Raw genomic sequence first — 25,945 nt, forward strand, 5'->3', positions numbered from 1 at the left:
AGCAGCAAGAGACAAGAAATCCCTAATTTATATGGGAAGAAATATAATATTAACAGAAGACCTCTCCACAGAGACCTGGCAGGCCAGAAAGGGCTGGAGGATATACTCAGGGTCCTAAATGAGAAAAACATGCAGCCAAGAATACTTTATCCAGCAAGGCTCTCATTCAGAATAGAAGGAGAGATAAAGAGCTTCCAAGATAGGCAAAACTGAAAGAATATGTGACCACCAAACCAGCTCTGCAAGAAATATTAAGGGGACTCTTAAAATTCCCCTTTAAGAAGAAGTCCAGTGGAACAATCCACAAAAACAGGGACTGAATAGGTAACATGATGACACTAAACTCATATCTTTCAATAGTAATTCTGAATGTGAATGGGCTTAACGACCCCATCAAAAGGGGCAGGTTTTCAGACTGGATAAAAAAGCAGGACCCATCTATTTGCTGTCTACAAGAGACTCATTTTAGACATAAGGACACCCACAGCCTGAAAATAAAAGGTTGGAGAACCATTTACCATACAAATGATCCTCAAAAGAAAGCAGGGGTAGCCATCCTTATATCAGATAAACTAAAATTTATCCCGAGGACTGTAGTGAGAGATGAAGAGGGACACTATATCATACTTAAAGGATCTATCCAACAAGAGGACTTAACAATCCTCAATATATATGCCCTGAATGTGGGAGCTGCCAAATATATCAACCAATTAATAACCAGAGTTAAGACATACTTAGATAATAATACACTTATACTTGGTGATTTCAATGTAGCGCTTTCTACACTCGATAGGTCTTCTAAGCACAACATCTCCAAAGAAACAGAGCTTTAAATGATACACGGGACCAGATGGATTTCACAGATATCTACAGAACTTTACATCCAAACGCAACTGAATACACATTCTTTTCAAGTGCACATGGAACTTTCTCCAGAATAGACCACATACTGGGTCACAAATCAGGTCTTAACCAAAACCAAAAGATTGGGATTGTTCCCTGCATATTCTCAGACCACAGTGCCCTGAAATTAGAGCTAAATCACAAGAAGTTTGGAAGGATTTCAAACATGTGGAGGTTAAGGACCATCCTGCTAAAAGATGAAAGGGTCAACCAAGAAATTAAGGAAGAATTAAAAAGATTCATGGACACTAATGAGAATGAAGATACAACCATTCAAAATCTTTGGGATGCAGCAAAAGCAGTCCTGAGGGGGAAATACATCGCAATACAAGCATCCATCCAAAAATCGGAAAGAACTCAAATACAAAAGCTAACTTGCACCTAAAGGAGCTGGAGAAAAAACAGCAAATAGATCCTACACTCAGCAGAAGAAGAGAGTTAATAAAGATTCGAGCAGAACTCAATGAAATAGAGACCAGAAGAACTGTGGAACAGATCAACAAAACCAGGAGTTGGTTCTTTGAAAGATTTAATAAGATAGATAAACCATCAGCCAGCCTTATTAAAAAGAAGAGAGAAAAGACTCAATAAAATCATGAATGAGAAAGGAGAGATCACCACCAACACCAAGGAAATACAAAAAATTTTAAAAACATATTATGAGCAGCTATATGCCAATAAATCAGGCAATCTAGAAGAAATGGAAGCATTTCTGGAAACACAAACTACCAAAACTGTAACAGGAAGAAATAGAAAACCTGAACAGGACAATAACCAGGGAGGAAATTGAAGCAGTCATCAAAAACCTCCCAAGACACAAAAGTCCAGGGCCAGATGGCTTCCCAGGGGAATTCTATCAAACGCTTAAAGAAGAAACCATACCTATTCTACTAAAGCTGTTAGGAAAGATAGAAAGAGATGGAATACTTCCAAACTCGTTCTATGAGGCCAGCATCACCTTAATTCCAAACCAGACAAAGACCCCACCAAAAAGGAGAATTCTAGACCAATATCCCTGATGAACATGGATGCAAAAATTCTCAACAAGACACTAGCCAATAGGATACAACAATACATTAGGAAGATTATTCACCATGACCAAGTGGGATTTATCCCCGGGATGCAAGGCTGGTTTAACACTCATAAAGCAATTAATGTGATTGATCATATCAGCAAGAGAAAAAACAAGAACCATATAATCCTCTCAATAGATGCAGAGAAAGCATTTGACAAAATACAGCATCCATTCCTGAACAAAATTCTTCAGAGTATAGGGATAGAGGGAACATTCCTCAACATCTTAAAAGCCATCTATGAAAAGCCCACAGCAAATATCATTCTCAATGGGGAAACACTGGGAGCCTTTCCCCTAAGATCAGGAACACGACAGGGATGTCCACTCACCACTGCTATTCAACATAGTACTAGAAGTCCTAGCCTCAGCAATCAGACAACAAAAAGAAAGAAAAGGCATTCAAATTGGCAAAGAAGAAGTCAAACTCTCCCTCTTCGCAGATGACATGATACTGTACATAGAAAACCCAAAAGACTCCACCCCAAGATTGCTAGAACTCATACAGCAATTCAGCAGTGTGGCAGGATACAAAATCAATGCCCAGAAGTCAGTGGCATTTCTATACACTAACAATGAGACTGAAGAAAGAGAAATTCAGGAGTCAATCCCAATTACAATGGCACCCAAAAGCATAAGATACCTAGGAATAAACCTAACCAAAGAGGTAAAGGATCTATACCCTAAAAACTATAGAACACTTCTGAAAGAAATTGAGGAAGACACAAAGAGATGGAAAAATATTCCATGCTCACAGATTGGAAGAATTAATATTGTGAAAATGTCAATGCTACCCAGGGCAATTTACACATTCAATGCAATCCCTATCAAAATACCATGGACTTTCTTCAGAGAGTTGGAACAAATTATCTTAAGATTTGTATGGAATCAGAAAAGACCCCGAATAGCCAGGGGAATATTAAAAAAAGAAAACCATATCTGGGGGCATCACAATGCCAGATTTCAGGTTGTACTACAAAGCTGGGGTCATCAAGACCGTGTGGTACTGGCACAAAAACTGACACATAGATCAATGGAACAGAATAGAGAATCCAGAAGTGGACCTTCAACTTTATGGTCAACTAATATTCGATAAAGGAGGAAAGACTATCCACTGGAAGAAAGACAGTCTCTTCAATAAATGGTGCTGGGAACATTGGACATCCACATGCAGAAGAATGAAACCAGACCACTCTTGCACCATACACAAAGATAAACTCAAAATGGATGAAAGATCTAAATGTGAGACAAGATTCCATCAAAATCCTAGAGGAGAACACAGGCAACACCCTTTTTGAACTCTGCCACAACTTCTTGCAAGATACATCCACGAAGGCAAAAGAAACAAAAGCAAAAATGAACTATTGGGACTTCATCGAGATAAGAAGCTTTGCACAGCAAAAGAAACAGTCAACAAAACTAAAAGACAACCTACAGAATGGGAGAAAATATTTGCAAATAACGTATCAGATAAAGGGCTAGTTTCCAAGATCTATAAAGAACTTCTTTTTTTTATTTTTTTTTTATTTTTTTTTTTTTTCTATAAAGAACTTCTTAAACTCAACAGCAGGCAGCCCCGGTGGCGCAGCAGTTTAGCGCCGCCTGCAGCCCAGGGCATGATCCTGGACTCCCGGGATGGAGTCCCATGTCAGGCTCTCTGCATGGGGCCAGCTTCTCCATCTGCCTGTGTCTCTGCCTCTCTCTCTCTCTCTGCATCTCTATGAATAAATAAATAAAATCTTAAAAAAAAATAAACTCAACAGCAAAGAAACAATCCAATCATGAAATGGGCAAAAGACATGAACAGAAATCTCACAGAGGAAGACATAGACATGGCCAACAAGCACATGAGAAAATGCTCCGCATCACTTGCCATCAGGGAAATACAAATCAAAACCACAATGAGGGATCCCTGGGTGGCGCAGTGGTTTAGCGCCTGCCTTTGGCGCTATGTATGTATGTCTTCTTTGGCGAAATGTCTGTTCATGTCTTCTGCCCATTTCTTGACAGGATTATTTGTTCTTTGGGTGTTGAGTTTGATTAGTTCTTTATAGATTTTGGATACTAGCTAGACCTTTATCTGATAAGACATTTACAAATATCTTCTCCCATTCTATCAGTTGTCTTTTGGTTTTACTGACTGTTTCCTTTGCCGTGCAAAAGCTTTTAATCTTGCTGATGTGGCAATAGTTCTTTTTTGCCTTTCTTTCCCTTGTGCCTTTGGAGATGTGTCTAGCAAGAAGTTGCTGTGTCTGAGATCATAGAGGTTGCTATCTGCATTCTCCTCTAGGATTTTGATGGATTCCTGTCTCACATTTAGATCTTTCATCCAGTTCAAGTCTATTTTTGTGTATGGCATAAGGGATTGGTCCAGTTTCATTCTTCTGTACTTGACCGTCCAATTTTCCCAATACAATTTGTTGAAGAGACTATCTTTTTTTCCATCGGATATACTTTCCTGCTTTGTCAAAGATTAGTTGACCATAGAGTTGAGGGTCCATTTCTGGGTTCCCTCTTCTGTTCCAATGATTTGTGTCTGTTTGTGCTACAGTATCATACTGTCTTGATGATCACAGCTTTGTAATACAGCTTGAAGTCTGGGATTGTGATGCCATCAGTTTGGTTTTCAACATTCCTTTGGCTATTTAGGGTCCTTCCTGGTTCTATACAAATTTTAAGATTATTTGTTCCGGCTCTGTGAAAAAAGTTGATGGTATTTTGATAGGAATTTTACTGAATGCATAGATTGCTCTAGGTGACATAGACATTTTAACAATATTTGTTCTTCCAATCCATGAGCATAGAATGTTTTTCCATTTCTTTGTGTCTTCCTTGATTTCTTTCATGAGTATTCTATAATTTTCTGAATACAGATCTTTTGCCTCTTTGGTTAGGTTTATTCCTAGATATCTTATAGGTTTTGGTGCAATTGTAAATGGGATCAACTCCTTTATTTTTCTTTCTTCTGTTTCATTGTTAGTGTATAGAAATGCCACTGATTTCTGTGCATTGATTTTGTATCCTGCCACTTTGCTGAATTCCTGTATGAGTTCTAGAAATTTTGGGGGTGGAGTATTTTGGGTTTTTCACATACAGTATTATGTCATCTGCAAAGAGTGAGAGTTTGACTTCTGTGCCAATCTGGATGCTTTTCATTTCATTTTGTTGTCTGAGAAAAAAAAATTTTTTTAAATAGTATGGTGACGGTACACCTGGGTGGCTCAGTCTGTTAACTAATTTTGGCTCAGGTCATGATCTCATGGTCATGAGGTCAAGCCCTATGTTGAGCTTTGCACTGGATGTGAAGCCTACTTGGGATTTTCTCTTTTCCTCTCCCCCAGCGCCCCTCCCTCTCTAAAAAAGTGTTTAAAAATTTTAAAAAATTAAAATAATATCGTAATTATGGCTCCATAATTTGGAAAAAAGTTTTTTCACTTATCTCTTACTATATAACAAACAAAAAGAACTCAAGCAAATTGGTGAATAAACAGCAGGATCACAAATGATAAAGTGAATAAAGAACAAGAACAACTAATTCATTAGAAAATAAAGAACAAACCTAGAATAAAATGTCTATTTCACTTTTCTTTCAAAATCAGAATTGAAGATTAAAGCAATGAAGTATAGTTTCATATTTATATACACATATATATGTAAGAGATTTTATTGATTTATTCATGAGATACAGAGAGAGGCAGAGACACAGGCAGAGGGCGAAGCAGGCCCCCTGTGGGGAACCTGATGTGGGACTCGATCCCAGGACTCTGGGATCACGCTCTGAGCTGAAGGCAGATGCTCAACCATTGAGCCACCCAGGTGTCCCCATTTTTTATGTATTAAAAATGGAAACTCCCAGTGTTGGTAAATGTACACTAATGGGAGTCCATGAACATAAGGGAGTATCTAGTATAAGCTGTTACTATTCTTTTGGAAAACCATTTGATAGTGTGGATCAAAAACCATTGAAATAGCCATCCTTTTCCTTTTTTTTTTTTAAGATTTTATTTATTTATTCATGAGAGACACACTGAGAGAGGCAGAGACACAAGCCAGAGGGAGGAGAAGCAGGCTCCATGCAGGGAGTCTGATGTGGGACTCGATCCCAGGACCCCAGGATCATGACCTGAGCTGAAGGCAGACGCTCAACCACTGATCCACACAGTCACCCAACAGCCATCCTTTTCAACCAAGGATTCTTATAGGAATTTATCTTAAGAACAACAACAAAAAAATTAAACTAATGAAAACATTATATTCATAAAATGACCCTCACTTTCTAGTCTTCTCATAGGAAAAGTTTTTAGTAATTTTTATTTATATAATTAGCATCATCTGGTTAATGGGAAAATTTCCAAATCTCTTTTCAATATGAGTTCTATAGCCTTAGGAATAATCATGTTAACTTCCTGTGAAATCCAAGGGAGCAAAACAGACCACTGACCTATCAACATTTTCCACTCCCTACCTCCTGAACATGTGTATCACCTTTCTAAGGACAGGGACAAAATCATATCTTGTTTCAGCCACCTTTCTCTCTCCAAAGGCTAAATTGCAAACAGCTTCTATTCCTCCTCTCCAGCCTCCTTCACACCTTTCTATTCCCATCCTCAATCCATTCTTTTTATCTATATGTTACCAACACAGCATCATTGGTTATAGTAAAAAAAAAAAACTGGAAAACAACATATGTCCAACATTAGGAGAATGGCTAAATTATAGTACCTCTCTTTTTCTTCAATAATTTTAATGGTTCTATACTTATGCAAGATTCAAAACAATATGGAAATGGCTTAACGTATTGTTAATTGCAAAGAAACAGAATACCAAATCCTATATACCATAGTTTTACAATTACATGAAACTTTGCATATAGGAATCCTAAAAAGGGATATGCAATATGGTTATAGAAGTTATATTGGCAAGATAGAATTATGCATGACTTTTCCTTTTTTGTATTTCTCAAACTTAAAAAAGATTTTTTTTTTGCAAGACACAATAATTGGCCACAATTTGCAATATATGATCCTTAATTAGAGCTCTAACTCACAACCCCAAGATCAAGAATTGCATGCACCATGGACTGAGCCAGCCAGGTGCCCCACAACTGAGTAAATTTTAATATGAACTTACATAGGATGATATTATTGTGTTAAGTCCACTGACTTTATATGGAAGAGTATTTGTTCTTAGGAGACACATGCTGAAATACTTAAGGCTAAAAGTTGTGATGTCTGTAATTTATTTCAAATGGTTCAAGATAAAAGAGTAGAGGGGGATTGTTTGGGAGAAAAAAGAGGATGTAAGGAAGGAAAATAAAACAAATGTAGCAAAATGTGAATCTTAAGAAGAGAATTTGGGTATCCATTATACTAGTCTTTCAACCTTTCTGTTGACTGGGGAAATTGCTAGAATTATTGGGATAATAGCCTTCAAAGCTTTTCTACAAAGCCCATAATACTGTATTCCTGTTCAGAGTTGCGGGAAAAGTCTGGCTCATTCGTCTTCATTCCATTACCTTCAGTCATGTCTCTGCAGATGGCTGGTTTGAGTTTGAAAAACTCCGGAAGTTGTAAGTCAGCCAACTTTGGGTACATCAACTTGTAGCTAATAAGGAATCCCTGGGACTTATTTCTTGATTTCCTTTGTTTAGGCAACATAAACATCTCTTAGAGCAGTGGCCCTCAAAATGTGGTAGGCATACCTCTGGAATCCCTGAGGTCAAAACTGTTTTCATAATAATAAGATGCATTTGCCTTTTTCACTGTTGGCATTCTTAATAACGTCGAAGAGTAAAAGAGTATTAAGACCAAAAGTTTGACAAAAGTTTGACAACGACCAATCTTGATGTTTTCAAAGATTTGAAAGAAAGAAAACATGAAAGGTAGAAATTCCATAGGAGCTAATTTTATCTAGGCCTGAAAAAAAAATTTTTTTTAAAGATTTATTTATTTATTTATTTATTTATTTATTTATTTATTTATTTATTTATTTATTTATTTATTTATTTATTTATTTATTTATTTATTTATTTATTTATGATAGACATAGAGAGTGAGAGGCAGAGACACAGGCAGAGGGAGAAGCAGGCTCCATGCCGGGAGCCCGACACGGGACTCAATCCCGGGACTCCAGGATCGTGTCCTGGGCCAAAAGCAGGTGCTAAACTGCTGAGCCACCCAGGGATCCCATGAAAAAAAAAATTCTTAAAGCGAACACAACTTGGCTTCTCTCCCCAGAGTCCCCAACACTAATTAGAATAGGGCAGTCCTTCAGTCTAGGCTCCTCTTAAAAAACAAAAAAATTGCTTTTGTCACTGTTGTTAGTTCTAACTCCATGCCACTTAAAACAAAATGGAGGAGGAGATGGTGGAGGAGGAGGGGAGGAAAGTAAAGGAGGAGAACAAGAGGAAGAAGAGGAAGGAGGAGGTAAAGTGACCTTACCAACTGTAGAACAAACAGATTCAATGTTCCCCTCCTTCCTTGATCCTTACACATTGCATGAGGCTCTCAAGGCCTGCAGGTCTATGCTGTAGTCACCAGGACAAAAAAAAAAACAGCAGCAGATTATTGGAGTTGACAGCTTAGACTTCTGAGAGCACGGGGTCAAGGCTGTCAAGAGATGAGAGGAGTAGCTTGTAAATTTCAGAGCAGGGGAGTCAAGGGGGAAAGCAAAGCAGAGCCCAGCAAAAGGAAGCAAAATGCAGAGTTAAATACAAACTAAAACTGCCACTTGTTAGAACTTGAATTTCTGCCATTAATAAGCCACATGATCACTTCAAATGTGATGATAAAAATTTTATAGCACTCCACTCTGCCCGCTGTCATCACTTCCTGGTTCATAGGTTTGTCACATTCATGTGTTTACTCTGTTGCCTATGGTGAAAAGCACCTAGACTATAAGACATCAGAAGAAATCAAGGATTTCCGCAAATCCTATAGCTCTAAAACTTTTTATTTGGCTCAAGGATTTTGCAAACATGCCACTGCTCTCAGATTTCTTTTAATAAATTAACATTTGTAATGGTATTTTTTTCAACCCGGAATATTATTACACTTGGGTCTAATAAGACTCCATGAAATAACAAGATATTCCATAAAAATCCTAAGAGTGGGGAAGCTATCATGGGGAAGTATGACATGATCTATATGGTGAGAAGACAAGATAATTATGCACGCTTTTTAAAGGCTGCAGGGTATGAGACATGTTAGAAAAATAAAACATAAGAACATAAGAAGGAAGACTAAAGACTCCTTAATGTGACATGATGATGACTTCTCTAACACTGAATAAATGCATCTTAGTCTTTAGTACTATTTATTTGCCAAATTAAAACAAAACACCTAGGATGTTTTTTTAAGCCTCAGAGGGATTTTTAATTCTTACAAAGAACTTGCCATGTTAAGTACTTAGTATGTTTCAGAAGAGCTGCTACAAACAGGCCTACAAGTCCTGATTATAGCTCTTCTTTATCTCAGAGGAGTCTCATTAGAGGGTTAAAATTAAACCTGGGTTATGCTGAAGGTGCTACCTCTTAGGGATTTCCCACTTGCCTCACCCCACAGTTGTATACTATTATGATGATATGCCATGTCCAGGATTAGATAGCTATATGAGACTGAGAAGATACATTTGAAAGGAAATAGCCCTTCCCCAAAGGACTGGATTATGGAATGATCTATGATGGAAGAAAATATGCCAGAAGCTCAAATGAGTTGTCACTAGAAACTGACTCTTCTTGTGGGGGTGGGCAGGGGTGGGCAGAAGGTTATTCTTATTTACTGGATCACTCAGCCCAAAGATTATCAGGTCAGGGTTAGGGTCTACTACTGAATGATCAAATGGAAGAAGAAGAAAATCCAACTTCTTTTCACCTCGCTGTTAAATTTTATATTGATGCTATTAATAAAAACATCATTTTAAAGGAAATACTATAGAAGTTTTTTAAAATTGGAAGTGTGAAAACAAAAGATATTACATGAAAGAATAAAATCTTTTTATTTTCTATTGGTGTTCAATTTGCTAACATATAGAATAACACTCAGTGCTCATCCCGTCAAGTGCCCCCCTCAGTGCCCATCACCCAGTCACCCCCACCCCCGCCCACCTCCCTTTCTACCACCCCTTGTTCGTTTCCCAGAGTTAGGAGTCTCTCATGTTCTGTCTCCCATGAAAGAATAAAATTGAGAAGCTTTCCTTAGTATGTCCTTTAAAAATGACTTTCAATGACTTGAGAGATAGATCTGGCTTAATAATGCCTTCTGGACTTCAATTTTTCCATCTGTGATATGAGTTGGTCTAGACATTTCTGCAAATGTGCCCTTTGTGAACATAAAGCATATACATGGCAGAAAATGTATAACATACTTACTATTAACATACTTTGTATAACATACTTACTATTAAACCTGAATAATAGTCATTAAACTACAAAAAGAATCTGTGGAAAATGACACAACTGATTCCTCACATACCTACGTATGCGCGCACACACACACACACACACACACACACTCCTACTACATACCACTTAAGAGCTAGCTAAAAAGATCTCACCTATACTACACCATTAATTCTCATAATTTCAATAAACATGCTTCAAACATTTATACAGAAAATATTCTGCATTTTTCATATTCTTTATGTGACCTAATGAGTGTTAAGAATAGCCAATGAGAAAAAAAAAAATAGCCAATGAGGGGTGCTTGTGTGGCTTTGTTGGTTAAATATCTGCCTTCGGCTCAGGTCATGATCCCAGGGTGTTTATCCTGGGGATACAAGACTGGTTCAATATTCAAACTCAATCAATATAATCCACCATAGGGATCCCTGGGTGGCTCAGCGGTTTAGCACCGGCCTTCGGCCCAGGGCGTGATCCTGTAGTCCTGGGATCGAGTCCCACGTCAGGCTCCTGGCATGTAGCCTGCTTCTCCCTCTGTCTGTGTCTCTGCCTCTCTCTCTCTTTATGTCTATCATGAATAAATAAATAAAATCTTTAAAATATATACATATAATCTACCATATTAATGGTCTAAAAGAAAAACCCGTATCAGTTATATGCCAATGTACTAGATGCCCTGTAACTACCCAAACTGACTCAAGAAGAAATGCAAATCTAAACAGACCTATAACTAGTGGAGAATTGAATCACCAAGAAAACTTCCCACAAAGAAAAGCTCAGACTCAGATGTCTTCATTAGTGAACTCTAACAAACATCCAAAGCAGAATTAACACCAATTCTTCACAAACTATTCCAAAAAACAGAAAAGGAAAGAACATTTCTCAACTCATTTTATGATTACCACTATTACCTTGAAAACTAGACAAGAACATTACATGAAAAGAAAAACACAGAACAATATTCCCTATACACACAAAAATCCTCCACAAAATATTAGCAAACCAAATCCAGCAACATAATCGAAATAATTATGTATCAATCATCAAGTGGAATTTATCCCAGGATTAACTTTGCATAGGTTGATTTAACATATGAAAAAATCAATTGAGGAACCCCTGGGTGGCTCAGTGGTTGAGCATCTGCCTTCTGCTCAGGGCATGATCCCAGGGTCCGAGGATCAGGTCCCACATCGGGCTCCCCATAGGGAGTCTGCTTCTCCCTCTGCTTGTGTCTCTGCCTCTCTCTCTGTGTCTTTCATGAATAAACAAATAAAATCTTTTAAAAAATTAATTGATGTAATCATTTTTAAACAGAATAAAAAACAAGGGACCCCTGGGCGGCTAAGTGGTTGAGCATCTATCTGCCTTTAGTTCAGGGCATGATCCTAGAGTCCTGGGATCGAGTCCCACATTGGGCTTCCTGCATGGAGCCTGCTTCTCCCTCTGTCTGTGTCTCTGCCTCTCCGTGTTTCTCATGAATAAATAAAATATTTTTTAAAAAGAATAAAAAATAAAAAACAAAAACTACATGATCATCTCAATAGATGCAGAAAAAACATTTGACAAAATTAATAACCACCTTTCATGATAAAAAAAATACTCAACAAACCAGGAATAGAAGGAAACTCTCAATTTGATAAAGGCCATCTGCAAAAAACAAAGGCTAACATCATGCTTAATGGTGAAAGAATGCTTTTCCTCTAAGATCAGGGACAAGATAAAGATGTCTGGTCTTACCATTTCCATTCAACACTGTATTGACAGTTATTGCCAGGGCAATTAGGCAAAGAAATAAAAGGTATCCAAGTTGAAAAGTATGAATAAAACTACTTGTATTCACAGATAACACGATCTTCTCTGTAGAAAATCCTCAGGAGAACACACATACACACACCTGTTAGAATGAATAAGCAAGTTCAGCAAGGTTGTAAGATATGAGATTATATTCCTATAGATGAATCTGAAAATGAAATTAGGCAAGCATTTTCCCCCCGTTTACAATAACCTCAAAAAGAATAAAATACTTGGGAAAAAGTTTAACAAGACTGCAATGATTCAATTTCTATGAAATGTCTAGAATAGGCAAATCTATAGAGATAGGTAGATTGGTGGCTGACAGGGCTGGCAGGGGTGGGGGTGGGTGGGTGGAGGCTAGTATTTATGGATACAATGTTTCTTTTAGGGGTAGTGAAAATTACATGGTTGTACCTGAACTATGCATTTTATTTTATTTATTTATTTTTTAAATTTATTCATGAGAGACAGAGAGAGGCAGAGACACAGGCAGAGGGAGAAGCAGGCTCCATGCAGGGAGCCCACGGGACTTGAGCCTGGGGTCTCCAGGATCACACCCTGGGCCGAAGGCAGCGCTAAACCACTGAGCCACCAGGGCTGCCCAACTATGCATTTTTAAATGGTGATTTTTTTTTTTAATGGTACGTTAGTTATGTCTCAACTTTTAAAAACCCTTATGTAAATATTTATAGCAGCTCTACTTATAATCCAAAAAAGTGGAAATAATCCAAATATTCTTTTTTTTTAATTTTTATTTATTTATGATAGTCACACAGAGAGAGAGAGAGAGAGAGAGAGGCAGAGACATAGGCAGAGGGAGAAGCAGGCTCCATGCACCGGGAGCTCGACGTGGGATTCGATCCCGGGTCTCCAGGATCGCGCCCTGGGCCAAAGGCAGGCGCTAAACTGCTGCGCCACCCAGGGATCCCTCCAAATATTCTTCAATGAATGAAAGGTAAATAAATTATGGCATATTCATGCAATGTAATAAATGCAATGAAATGGAATAAACTATAGTTACACACAACAAATTGGATAAATTTCTAAGGCATTTTACTGTGCGGAAAAAAAAATCTCAAAAAGTTATATATTGTGTAATTCTATTTATATGACATTCCTGAAAATGCAAAACTATACGGAGAACAGATAGTGGTTCCCAGAAGTTAGAAGTGGGGGTTGGTTGTGTCCAGAAAAGGACAGCATAAGAGAGTTTTTTCAGGATTATGGAACTGTTAATATATGCTGATTATGTACACATGTGTTAAAACTATCAATTTTACTTGTATCATAAAAATTAAAAAAATAAAATTTAACAAGGTATCTCAAAAGATACACTCATTTCCTATGCAGTTGTTATAAAATGAAAAAACAAGACTGCAATAGAGATCTTATATGAACAAGAGGGACATGAATTTAAGGATCAGCCTTCTCAGAGAATGGGTTCTTTTTTTTTTTGTAATAATAAATTTATTTTTTATTGGTGTTCAATTTGCCAACATACAGAATAACACCCAGTGCTCATCCCGTCAAGTGCCTCCCTCAGTGCCCATCACCCATTCACCCCCACCCCCCGCCCTCCTCCCCTTCCACGCCCCCCAGTTCGTTTCCCAGAGTTAGGAGTCTTCTATGTTCTGTCTCCCTTTCTGATATTTCCTACCCATTTCTTCTCCCTTCCCCTCTATTCCCTTTCACTATTATTTATATTCCCCAAATGAATGAGACCATATATTGTTTGTCCTTCTCCAATTGACTTATTTCACTCAGCATAATACCTTCCAGTTCCATCCACGTCGAAGCAAGTGGTGGGTATGTGTCATTTCTAATGGCTGAGTAATATTCCATTGTATACATAAACCACATCTTCTTTATCCTCAGAGAATGGGTTCTAAAAATATACTTGAATTTATGCATATTCCTCTACTGAAATCTTAAAAAATGCAATTAAGATATTATTTGGATCTTAGCATATTTATTACTTTAAAGCAAGCTCCTTCCTGCTATGTCAGAAGTTACTGACATACCCACATAAAATGAAGCAAATGAGTTAAAATCCTAGTTGTTCAGGCATGCGTTCCAGCAGCCAAGATGAGAAAAAGGATATGTCTTAGATAATACATGCAAAATTCCTTTGTATATTGTGGGATCCTATAAAATGCTAGTTATTTTTATTTGGAATTAATACATTTCCTATGCATCTGGTGATTTGATTAACTTTTCTGGGAGACAGATCTACAGAATATTAGAGCTGGAAAGGTCTTTTTGTCTTAAGATTTTATTTATTAGTGAGAGACACAGAGAGAGAGAGAGGCAGAGACATAGGCAGAGGGAGAAGCAGGCTCCCTGCAGGGACCCCAAAGTGGGACTCCATCTGGGGACTCCAGGATCATGCCTTGGGCCAAAGGCAGGCGCTTAACCGCTGAGCCACCCTGGCGTCCCAAGAGCTGGAAAGGACTTAACATTTATCCATTCACCTTATTTTGCAAGGAAACCAAGGCGCAAAAGTGCTATGGAAATTGTCTAAGATCATATAGCTAGTTGTTGGTACAACAAGAATTAGAGGTTTGTTTTCCATTGTCTCTCAAGTGACTTGTGGAGCATAATCTAAATGAGCAGCTAGCTACATCATCACTGTCATGACAGTGACTATATCAGGGACCTAACTTGGAAGCTAAGTTTGTTTGTTTTTTTTTTTTTTTTAAGATTTTATTTATTTATTCATGAGAGACACACAGAGAGAGGCAGAGACGCAGGCAGAGGGAGAAGCAGGCTCCATGCAGGAAGCCCGATGTGGGATTCGATGCCAGGATCCCAGGATCACACCCTGAGCCGAAGGTAGACACTCAACCACTGAGCCACTCAGGTACTCTGCTAAGTTGTTTTATATCAAGTTCTTCCTATTGGTTCAAGGTTATATTCCAGGGACACAATTGGTCTTGTGGACATGAAGTGATAAAGGGATCTACTCTGCTTTGTAGGCAGATCAGTGAGCCCATTGCATTCAGCATTCACCACCTAAACTGGGTATTGAGGGCTATTCAGGATTTCTATGACTGATTTTTATTCTACTTGTCCCTAAATATAAGGTTAAACTACATAAACATGCTCCTTTCCCCATTATTTCCAGGTACTGGCAATCCTCCAAAAAGTTTTATTTTAATTCTAGGGCTGGTTCTCATAATAACACAACGCTTTACTTTCAAGGGGGGATCCATATTGCCATTAGATTAGAAATGGCTAATCAGTCTATTATGGGAAGGAGTATGGCACAGTACTTAAGAGCATTAGTTCCTAGGTGAGAATCCTGGCTCCAGTAAGGACTGGAGCCTTACCAGTTACATGCCCTTTCCTCTTCTGCGCCTCATTTGCCTACAATGCCTAACGTCTATAAGATGGTTAGCTTAAGTGTTGAATGAGGAAATGTAGCCTAATTTACAAGAATTATCTTCCCTTTCAAAAAAAATTATTACTGGAAACTACAACATTCCATATGGTATATTGGAAAATTGACGAAGACAATTTTACCTGCCTGAGATGTCCCATTTGTAGGATTCCAAAGAGGTGGGGAAAGAGAAGTAGATAAGAGGTTTCCAAAAGGAAAGAAAGATGGTCCTCCATTGACTTTCACCAGGATAGAAAAATCAGACAGGAGGGGTGCCTGGGTGGCTCAGTTGGTTAAGCGTCCCACTCTTGTTTTTGGTTCAGGTTATGATTTCAGGGTCGTGAGACATGCCCTGTCTCAGGCTCCATGCTCAGCCTGGATCCTGCTTAAGATTCTCTCTGTCTCCCTCTCCCTTTGCCCGTCTTATGCTTGTGTGGGTGCATGGATTCTCTCTCTCTCTCTCTCTCAAAAAACAATAAAGTAAAAGAAAAATCAGAGAGATGGAAAAAACTTGACTCACTTGATACAATTATTTTTGAGCATCTACTATGTGTCATGATACATCATCCCAAAAAGGAAATTCAACTCTGAGCAAGACATCCTTACCCTGGGAAGTCAGCCTAGTAGAGCGCACTACACAATGCACTATATGTCCTGTAACAGAAAATGGAAAAGGCCATAGTTTTCCACAAGGCACAACACTAACTCTACTTGGGGAATCTCAACACTGTCACTTGGAATGGGTCTTTATGGGTAAGGAGAGCTTGCTCAGCAAAGAGAAGAAGGAGAATATTCTAGGCAGACAACCAAATGTTCAAGAACAGATGAATGAAGGAGCTTGGCAAGATCAGCGAACAGGAAGAAAAAATGTGTCAAATGCAAGAGAAGGGCTTAGAAAGAGACCTAACCCTGTCAAAAGGTCCTTTGTTCTTAAAACAAACTTCACTAGGAGCTCCAGGATTGGTCCAATGTAGTGAGAATGATTACTAATCAGTACCTATGCAAAAAGAAAAGATCCAACACACAATTCTCTTTAAAATCTACCTCCTCCTGGGGTGCCTGGGTGGCCCAGTTAGTTAAGTGTTGGACTCTTGCTTTTGGCTCAGGTCATGATCTCATAGGTTATGGGATCAAGCCCTGCATCAGACTTGATGCTTAAGATTCTCTCTCCCTCCTTTCTTTCCCTTCCCACTGCTCATGCACTTTCTCTAAAAAAATTAAGTAAAATAAATAAATCTTAAAAAAAAAAATCTACCCCTCCCCTTCTCACACTACTCTGCCCACACCCAGAGCTAAAGACATTGACTTGGCTTTTTGTTGGGTTGTTTTAATAAATACAATTAACATGCTTTAGCAAGTCATTCCTGCTGTTGTGCTCCCAAACCAGTTGCCAAACACACACTGGCCCATGCTTTTTCCTCCCTCCTTGCCAATCTCTACCCGCAGCTGCCTCTTTGTAATACCAACGAGCTGTTACTGCTATTCCCTGCACTTGACTGAGGACCCAATCCCAGTTTAACTTCCTTTTCATTTCACTTTGGTTTGGACACCCGCTCTTGCCCAGCCAGATCAGCCCCACCAAATCCTGAGGATCATATTACCAGTCTAGCAAATCAAATCACATCCAGAAAGATACCATGGAATCCTACTGCAAATAGGTACAAGGAAACCTTGCCTCCTGGCTCTCCCAGCATAAAGACTGTTTAGCCCAGTATTAACATTTCTGACAAAACCTGATGGGGGTGGAAAGCAGCTTACCAAGCAACCCCCCTCACTTCTTTGACCTCACTGCCTACATAAAAGAAAAAAAAAAAAAAACCAAAGAACTAGCCGTTGCTCAAATATGTACAATTACTTCCATGAACCTAAAACAGTACAGTACATGACTGTACTGTATCCACTTCCAATTAAATCTTTGTTATAAAGTATTCAACGAAACAATCATTAACTGGATATAGAGGGGCGCAAGTCTTTAATATGGTCACAGAGGTTTAAACCTTATGTAGGCTGTGGCACATACCTGAAAAAGTAGTTGAATTTGGGCAGCACATTGGGGATGGAGGAATAACCAGCTTCAAATGCCACTAAGTAAGTGAGCAATTACTCCATGGTAACCATAACTCTGGTATAATATCCATGATCTTAAAAAAAAGCATCCAAAACTTGAAAATAAAGGAAGAGGATGACGATGCCATTTCAATGTCATACTGGGGCATTGTTTGTTTAACAAGCCCAATAAAGGATCATTCAATCCTTGAAGAGAATGTGCTTGTTCTTGACTTTGTTATTTACTAGTTCATTAGTGTCCAGACACTGAAGTTTTGTCATTGTTTTAAGATGTTGCTGTTAAATAATCTCTACACCCAATGTGGGCCTGAACTCATGACCCCAAGATCAAGAGTCTCACACTCTACCTACTGAGCCAGCCAGGCACCCCTGGGACTCTGAAGTTTTATTTTAACTTATACACGTCTATCCAGTAATACCAAAGGTTACAGTTTTATTGCCCTGTAGGACATTAACCAGTTCTGTAACTACTAGCAAAATTCAATTCAGTAATACTTTGACTGATTCTCTATTCCTTGGATTCTCCCTCAAAACAGCAGCTTTACCACCTACTGATTACTTCATACATTCAGTTTAATAAACTTTTATACATGTTCATCTTATTTTTACAAGAATCATGTTTTTAACTTTTTGAAAATCATACTTTAGTCACTACATCGTTCATTCAGTTGTTCCTCTGTGTTGCGTTGCTATCTATGAAAACAATGTAGATTTTCTGCCTTGTCTACTTTTCCTACACCTTCAAAAGGCACCATCTTTTTTTCCTTTTTTTTTTTTTTTTTAAAGATTTTATTTATTTATTCATGATAGTCACAGAGAGAGAGAGAGAGAGGCAGAGACACAGGCAGAGGGAGAAGCAGGCTCCATGCAGAGAGCCCGACGTGGGATTCGATCCCGAGTCTCCAGGATCGCGCCCTGGGCCAAAGGCAGGCGCCAAACCACTGCGCCACCCAGGGATCCCCCATCTTTTTTTCCTTAATGTGTGCCAGCTTGACACGACATATTCACAGGCCATAATTACCTGCAATTGTATCTTGTTTGGCCCTCAGTGTTTTGTTTTATTTAACTGAATTATCACTGACATTTACAAACTGGAAGAAGTCACAAGCCAATATATGTGGATTTCTAGTTTCTCTTGAAGAAAATCAGAAGTATCTAGCAACACTAGAGTCATCTTCCCACCCAACAAAGAAGAGCCGAGCCCCTTTTAGCGCATGTTGTCCCTTGTTCATCCCAGTCTCCACTGTTGTCTATTGTTACCTGCCTGTCTTCGCAGTTAATTCAAATTTTCAATCCCTCAACTGTGTCCATTCTTCCCATAACAAGCTGATTCTCAGTCTGTCCCACCTCCCACTACCTGCTTAGCTCAATTCTTCATTCAATAGACACTGACATCTGAAGAGTGTCTGTGTGTGTATACATATCCTATACACACATACATTCAATTATGGCAAAAAAATAACTAAAATATTGATCGAAAGTTGGTAGCACATTTTTAAGGCATTCTTGACACCCCTAATGGTTGAAAGCTGAAAACCTTTGCACTCTCATTTAAACCAACAATAAATTGTTTTACAACACCAAATAGGGATTCATAATAGTGATTTACAGCTGTACACATGTAAGACTAGCAAAGCTCTGAGCTAAAGAACAGGATATAAGGAACATTCATGAAATGCTCAATGATGTTGTATGAAGGTTAAAAAAGAACCAACGTGGGATCCCTGGGTGGCGCAGCGGTTTGGCGCCTGCCTTTGGCCCAGGGCGCGATCCTGGAGACCCGGGATCGAATCCCACGTTGGGCTCCCGGTGCATGGAGCCTGCTTCTCCCTCTGCCTGTGTCTCTGCCTCTCTCTCTCTCTCTCTCTCTGTGACTATCATGGATAGATAAATAAAATTTAAAAAAAAAAAAAAAAAAAAAAGAACCAACGTTACACATTAATCCCTCCTTTCAAGGGCTTAATCCAATTGTAAATCCAAAATATACTTTTAAAAAGGACACATTTAAAAGCTTTAAATACTCGGAAAACATTAATACAAAGAGGTGAACATTCAAGTGTAAAGATTCAAACAATGGCTAAAGACTTTTATTTAAATTATCTGGCTATTGTGGGCTAAGAGCAAGTTTTCCCTTGAATTATCCAGCAAATTATGCAATATTCACTTTTGACTGCAGATTCCTAGCACGTCACTCAGGATGATCTTAGTTTCTACACCACAGCTTTCAATTTCTTATTACATCCTCCACCCAAGCCTCAACCCCACTGCTAAGGACAGGAGCCTCTCCCCAGTAAAAGGTGGGTTCACTCTGGCTCAAACACCTCCCTCCTGTGTTCTCAGACCTTGGTTCAAACAGAATCACCTGAAGCACCAAACATGGCAATTCCTGGCCCAATACCATGAGGCTTGATTTAGTAGGATGAAGCCAGGAAAACAAACTTTTAACTTACATATAACCCACCCTCTGTGTAATTAATTCTCTTGCAGGTGGTCTTAGAAGAGGAGACACACTGGCAAACACTGTGTCCTTGCCTCACTGGAGAAGCTGGTTGTAGAAACCAAAATGGAGTCACTCATGTAAAACAGGGGCCTGTGTCAGGTGATGACGCAAGTACTTGAGATACTGCAGCTACAAGATATCGCTGAGACCAGCAGCAGCTGACACCCAGAACTGATAATAAGCCGAAGTGGAGGAGGTCTGCAAGGGCCCAAGACTAATTAAATCTCTCTGAAAAGGGAGGATTTTTGCTGCAAACTATCCTCAGACATGACCCCTTTATGTCTGGCCTCTTTAAAAAGGCAGCTGCCACCAAAGGCTCTTCCTGATTGATCTCTGAACAGAGGTGAGATCCTTCATTGCTCGAACATCATAAGCAGTAAGTGCTGAGAGCTGACCCGGACCAGACTCTACCGTGGGCTCACAGGCTGAATTCACGTTTAGTTTGTTAACTTCTACCCACTGTTATCTTGTTTACCGTGTGACTTACGTTCTGCTTTGTGTGCCATGTAAGAAGCCAAGTTAATGATATCGGGACATGTCTTTGAATTTGGAATCCTGAACCTGCTTCATAATTACATTAATCCTGCTTTATGACCGAACAAAGCTGACATTATGGAAAGATACAACTCACGTGTGCGCCTTGAGAGCATGCTCGTGACGCAGGTCAACGTTAGTAACATCGGCTTTCGGAAAGTTTCTCACAAAAAGTTGTCCTTTGCCGTATGGAGCATATGGACACATTTACTGAGTCCTAACCATGTGTAAGGCAGCGTGTCAAGGACTGTGGCCGACAAAATAATGAACAAAACACATTCCTAACCCTCACAAATCCAGCGGGGAAAAATAAGCATTTACCAGTTAATTAAAATAGAATGGAATATGTGTCATGGCAGGAGTCCAAATTAAACTCTAAGCACTCAGAAGTTAACTCCCTCTACCATTCTTCCCCAGCATCTCAACGATCTATCTTTATGATTACACATGATGATACAGCATTTTCCAAACCCTTGCTCTCCACTGGACTGCAAGTTCCAGGGCTGAGGTCATGCCTTGTTCATTCCTGAGTTGTTAGTGCCTGGTACATAATAAATGCTAAGTAGAAGAGTCATTTAATCAACACACGCTTCATCATTACAACTTGCCCCAGATTGTGAGAAACTTCACATTAATTTCTGGCTGCTCATTTAGGAAAGTCAGTTCCTTGAAACCTAGCCATGTAATTTCACATTTGGGGGTAACATGTGGTCTGGCATGTCACAAATTTGGTGTGCAGATTATTAGTGGCACTCAAGGAAGATAGCTTCTAGAATGTTTATAGGTGACATATGAAAAACATTTTAAATTTCAATAGGACGCATATGTAGGCGTGTATAGAAAATATCTAAAACAAAGCAGTGCTTTCACAGATTAGTGCTTAAAACAATTTATTTCAAAAAGTAAATGTAGAACGGGTGAAACTACTATGCTATTAGGAATCATAGTGGTTGCCCTTGGTATGAGAGTAAGAGGCACAAGGTGGGTTTCTGGGGGGCAGGAAATGTTTCTTTAGCTGGGTTCTAGCTGCTCTTTTCTGTAATGTACAGTATATTTCGATCCAAAAGTATTTTTTTAAGGGGATGTAGTTAAATAATAAATGATAGCACATGGACACTGGAAAAATCCTGAAACTGGGAAAGGAAAGGTTAATTTGGGACACAGCTACTCAAATTCCATTGTGAAGAAACTCAAGTGATTACCACACATCAGCTGCTTGATCTTGAGTAGGAGCTGCCTCTCTCCCATTCTCCCTTTTCCCACCTCAAGTCCTAAATTCCAGCAGGATAAGCACCTTCAGTGTCTCCACAATGGTTTTTATCAGCCGCTTCCCACTCAGACACCGGAGCCAAATCCTAATTCTTCCAAGAGATTCGCCTTCCCCACTTGGCTGTTTTTTTTACCATTCCTCTAAGCCCTTCGCCATATGCTGCCTTGTCACTAAATTATAAGCCACAGGAAGACAGGTGCTGCGGTATTTAACAATTCCATCTTTTGGGCAAGTGACTCTTTTATGTCTCGCTTTTAACACCTGTAAATCTGGGAGTTGCCGAGGTCAGCACGAAGATTTTGATGGAGTCTGGAGTCAAACGTTGCACCTATCCCAGCGCTCCCGCTTACTACTGGGGAACTTTGGGCACGTTTCATCATCCTTTTGTGCTGTCTTTTAGTGCTGCTGGTAAAGTGACACAAGATCATCCACGTGGGGGGCTTGAAACCGTGCTTAGTACCTGTTAGGCACCGTCACCGTCATCTACAAAGTGGAGGGAATCCCAGCGCCTTTCCCCTGCCGGAGTCCTGGAGAGAGTGGGCCATCGCGGTCAGAAACATGCCTAAGACTCAAGGGGTGGAGAAGGCCGGGGAGGGCAGGAGAAGGGCACCCGGGTGGCTCAGCTGTTGAGCGTCTGCCTTTGGCTCAGGTCAGGGTCCCGGACCGGCATCGAGCCCCGCCTCGGGCTCCCCGCAGGGCGCCTGCTGCTCCTGCTGCTCCCTCTGCCCGGGTCCCTGCCTCTGTGTCCCTCGTGACTATATACATCTTTAAACAACAAAGAACAAAAGATTCTCCAAGGCGGAGGGTGTGCGTGGGCAAAGGGGTGCACGAGCCCCCCCCCCCCCCCCCCACGAGCCACCAATTCAGGATCTCCGGTTAAAACGGCCCTTAAGTTCCTTGGATTTTGGTTCTGTACCCCCGCCCGCCACTCCTTGAGAGGTGAGGGGGAATTCCCCTTCGAAACACGGTGCTTGGAACAAGGGAGCAGCCCAGGGCACCCCGACACCGCCCCGGCCTCGCTCGCGGGAAGCCGTCTCGGGGCAGGTCCTGGGGAGGCCGCTCGGAGGGCGCCCCCCGGCCCCGCACGCCCCGCGCCCTGAGGCCGCACCTCCGCCCACGCTCGTACCTGACGATTGGCTGCCCGGGCCCCGGCGGCCGTTGGCTTCCGGCTGGGGCGGGGCGCCCGCCCTCACCTTGCTCTTCCCGCAGCCCATAGCCCGCGGAGGCCTCTGGGAACTCGCGGCGGACGGCCCCTGAGCGGAGGCCGCGCGCCCCCTGCCGGCGGGGGGCGGTCACACCCTGACGTCCCGCCTCCTCTCTTTCAAGCAGGTGAATTTTTTTCATATTAAAATATTCTCACCAGGGGCCCCTGGGTGGCTCAGTTGATGAAGCGTCTGCCTTCGGCTCAGGTCCTGATCTTGGGGTCCTGGGATCGAGCCCCGCATTGGGCTCCCTGCTCAGTGGGGAGCCTGCCTCTCCCTACCCCTTTGTCCCTCCCACCCCGGCTCCTGTTTGCTTGCGCGCTCTCTCTCTCTCTCTCTCTACAAACAAACAAACAAACTTTTTTTAAAAAACGTCCTCTCGGGGGATCCCTGGGTGGCGCAGCGGTTTAGCGCCTGCCTTTGGCCCAGGGCGTGATCCTGGAGACCTGGGATCGAATCCCACGTCGGGCTCCCGGTGCATGGAGCCTGCTTCTCCCTCTGCCTGTCTCTGCCTCTCTCTCTCTCTCTCTCTCTCTCTCAATGTGTGTGTGACTATCATAAATAAATAAAAATTAAAAAAAAAAGTCCTCTCAATAAATAAATAAACTTTTTTTAAAAAACGTCCTCTCAATAAATAAATAAATAGACTTTTTTTTTAAAAACGTCCTCTCGGGCAGCCCGGGTGGCGCAGTGGTTTAGCGCCGCCTTCAGCCCAGGGCGTGATCCTGGAGACCCGGGATCGAGTCCCACGTCGGGCTCCCTGCATGGAGCCTGCTTCTCCCTCTGCCTGCGTCTCTGCCTCTCTCTCTCTGTGTCTCTTATGAATAAATAAATAAAATCTAAAAAAAAAAAAAAAGTCCTCTCAATAGAGCTACTGTACTAGGCTTACCTAGTCCTCTACTGATGGACATTTAATTCATTTCTTATTTTAAAATATAATGAATAAGATGACAGTGAGTATCTTTGTTTTTAGAGCTTTAAGGCTCTCTCTTGCTTTCCAGAATGGTGGTGCCCATTTGTACTCCCAGTGGTAAGGAATGAGAGTTCCATACTACCCAAGACTGATTTTTAACACCAAAACCACATTGTGCCACATCAGGTGGGGTCATTGTTCTCAGGGCAGTGCTTAGTTTTCCCTTCTTTCAATGAATTACCATATGTGAAGCATCCAGCCCATATCTGGCTTCGTTCTAGGGCTACAGGGTGTCTGAAACATGTTTCCTGTTCTTGAGGAACTTCCATCCCAGCTGAGATTTAGTGAACATATTTGGTCATTAGATGTGTGGTAGGGGTGCAGGCTCTTTGTTTGCATCTGGATTTGTGTGCAAGCTTATTTCCTGCTTTTCTTGGGTGCAATCCAGAGTCAAAATGCTCTTGGAAAATGTTGGGTGTTTATTTGCTTAAATACAGAAAGCAAAGGCTGAACCAAAACCTTTTAAAAACACACTACACAAAGCCAAAGTGGAGCTGGAAAACCTCATCCAGTTGTTTGCAATCTGTCATGATGGTCAGTAATATAATCAAGCTGGGAACTTTCAAAGGCAAAGAAAAGTTCGCTCCCTTGGTGAGCCAGCTCACAGTTCCTTTCTGCAGTTGGGCTGATTATTTCAGAGATTTAAAAAAAAAAAAAAAAAACATGCTATTCAACTTATGCTAAAATTACTACATATTTTGTCAACAAAATTCTAATTGTGGTTGTCTTTTCTTTTTCCCTATTTAAAGCACACATTAAACTAAAATGATGGCTTTTCCAAAAATTTTTAAAAAATATCTATGCAACAGAAGCTGACAGTCACATGCTTGCCTGAGTCATCTTACCACATGTCAACAATTTGTTGGATGCTAAGATGAGCCTGGCACCTTCACCTTATGTTACCTATACAAGAGCCCTGTGTGGTAGGGACAACCATTATTCCTATTTTATTTTATTTTTTCTTTTTTTAAAAACACATCTTAGGCACACTGTCACCTGCCTAGCTGCCTAGACAAAGAATTTCTGGTCAAGGTCAACCGTTGCTACGCCATCCTGGACTGCTGAAGTGACTGTTGGGGTTTTAGTTCTTTCAGCTGCCTTTATTTATTTTAAAATATTTTATTTATCTATTCATGAGAGACACACACAGAGAGAGGCAGAGAAACAGGCAGAGGGAGAAGCAGGCTCCATGCAGGGAGCCGGACGTGGGACTTGAGCCTGGGTCTCCAGGATCATGCCCTGGGCCAAAGGCGGCGCTAAACCGCTGAGCCACCCAGGCTGCCCTATTCCTACTTTACAGTGAGAATCCTGAGGCTTGTGGATTAATTGCCCAGATTCACAAAGCCTGATATACAAATCCAGGTCTCCTTACTTTAGGGCCTCTGCTCTTTTTTTTTTTTTTTTTTAAGATTTTATTTATTTATTCATGAGAGACACATAGAGACAGAGACACAGGCAGAGGAAGAAGCAGGCTCCATGCAGGGAGCCCGATGTGGGACTCGATCCCAGGTCTCCAGGACCAAAGGCAGGCATGAAACCACTGAGCCATCCAGGGATCCCCAGGGCCTCTGCTCTTAACTACTAACTTATATAATCATTGTGATATTGCAATCCCCAATCTCTATACATGGAAGGACTCTTCTTTGGGAAATATTTTGAGTGTTGATTTAATTATATAAGATCTGTTTAAAGTGCATCAAAAGAGAGGGCATCTCTTTTCACTCAATAACAGTCGATGTTTAGTCCTTGGCTTATGTGACCCATCCATCCCATGTGACCCCCGTTTGTCATTCTCTCCTTCTTGCAACTGTTGGCTTCTAGAATACCACACTCTTCCCTTCCTCTGAGCTTGA

The 25,945-nt window shown here is 40.5% G+C and overlaps 1 protein-coding gene and 1 long non-coding RNA gene across 8 annotated transcripts in view; one reads left to right on the top strand and one right to left on the bottom strand.

Annotated features, from left to right (window-relative positions):
• Positions 1–23,157, bottom strand: part of TXNRD1 (thioredoxin reductase 1) — a 138,532-nt gene extending 115,375 nt beyond the window's left edge. The window contains exon 1 of one of the 7 annotated variants that reach the window (XM_072844283.1): positions 23,044–23,157. In XM_072844283.1, the coding sequence (XP_072700384.1) occupies positions 23,044–23,131 (88 nt within the window). In that variant the 5' untranslated portion in view covers positions 23,132–23,157. Of the gene's footprint in view, positions 1–12,110; positions 12,244–23,043 lie in introns of those variants that run through there. The other 6 variants (XM_072844289.1, XM_072844290.1, XM_072844293.1 and 3 more) reach the window with 6 other exon arrangements.
• LOC140643004 (uncharacterized) lies at positions 14,876–22,248 on the top strand. The gene is made up of 2 exons (XR_012039387.1): positions 14,876–15,027; positions 20,101–22,248. It is a non-coding gene; the product is annotated as an uncharacterized lncRNA (long non-coding RNA).
• Positions 23,158–25,945: the final 2,788 nt, after the last annotated feature.

Source organism: Canis lupus, chromosome 11 (assembly GCF_048164855.1).
Source record: "Canis lupus baileyi chromosome 11, mCanLup2.hap1, whole genome shotgun sequence".
Classification (NCBI taxonomy): domain Eukaryota; kingdom Metazoa; phylum Chordata; class Mammalia; order Carnivora; family Canidae; genus Canis; species Canis lupus.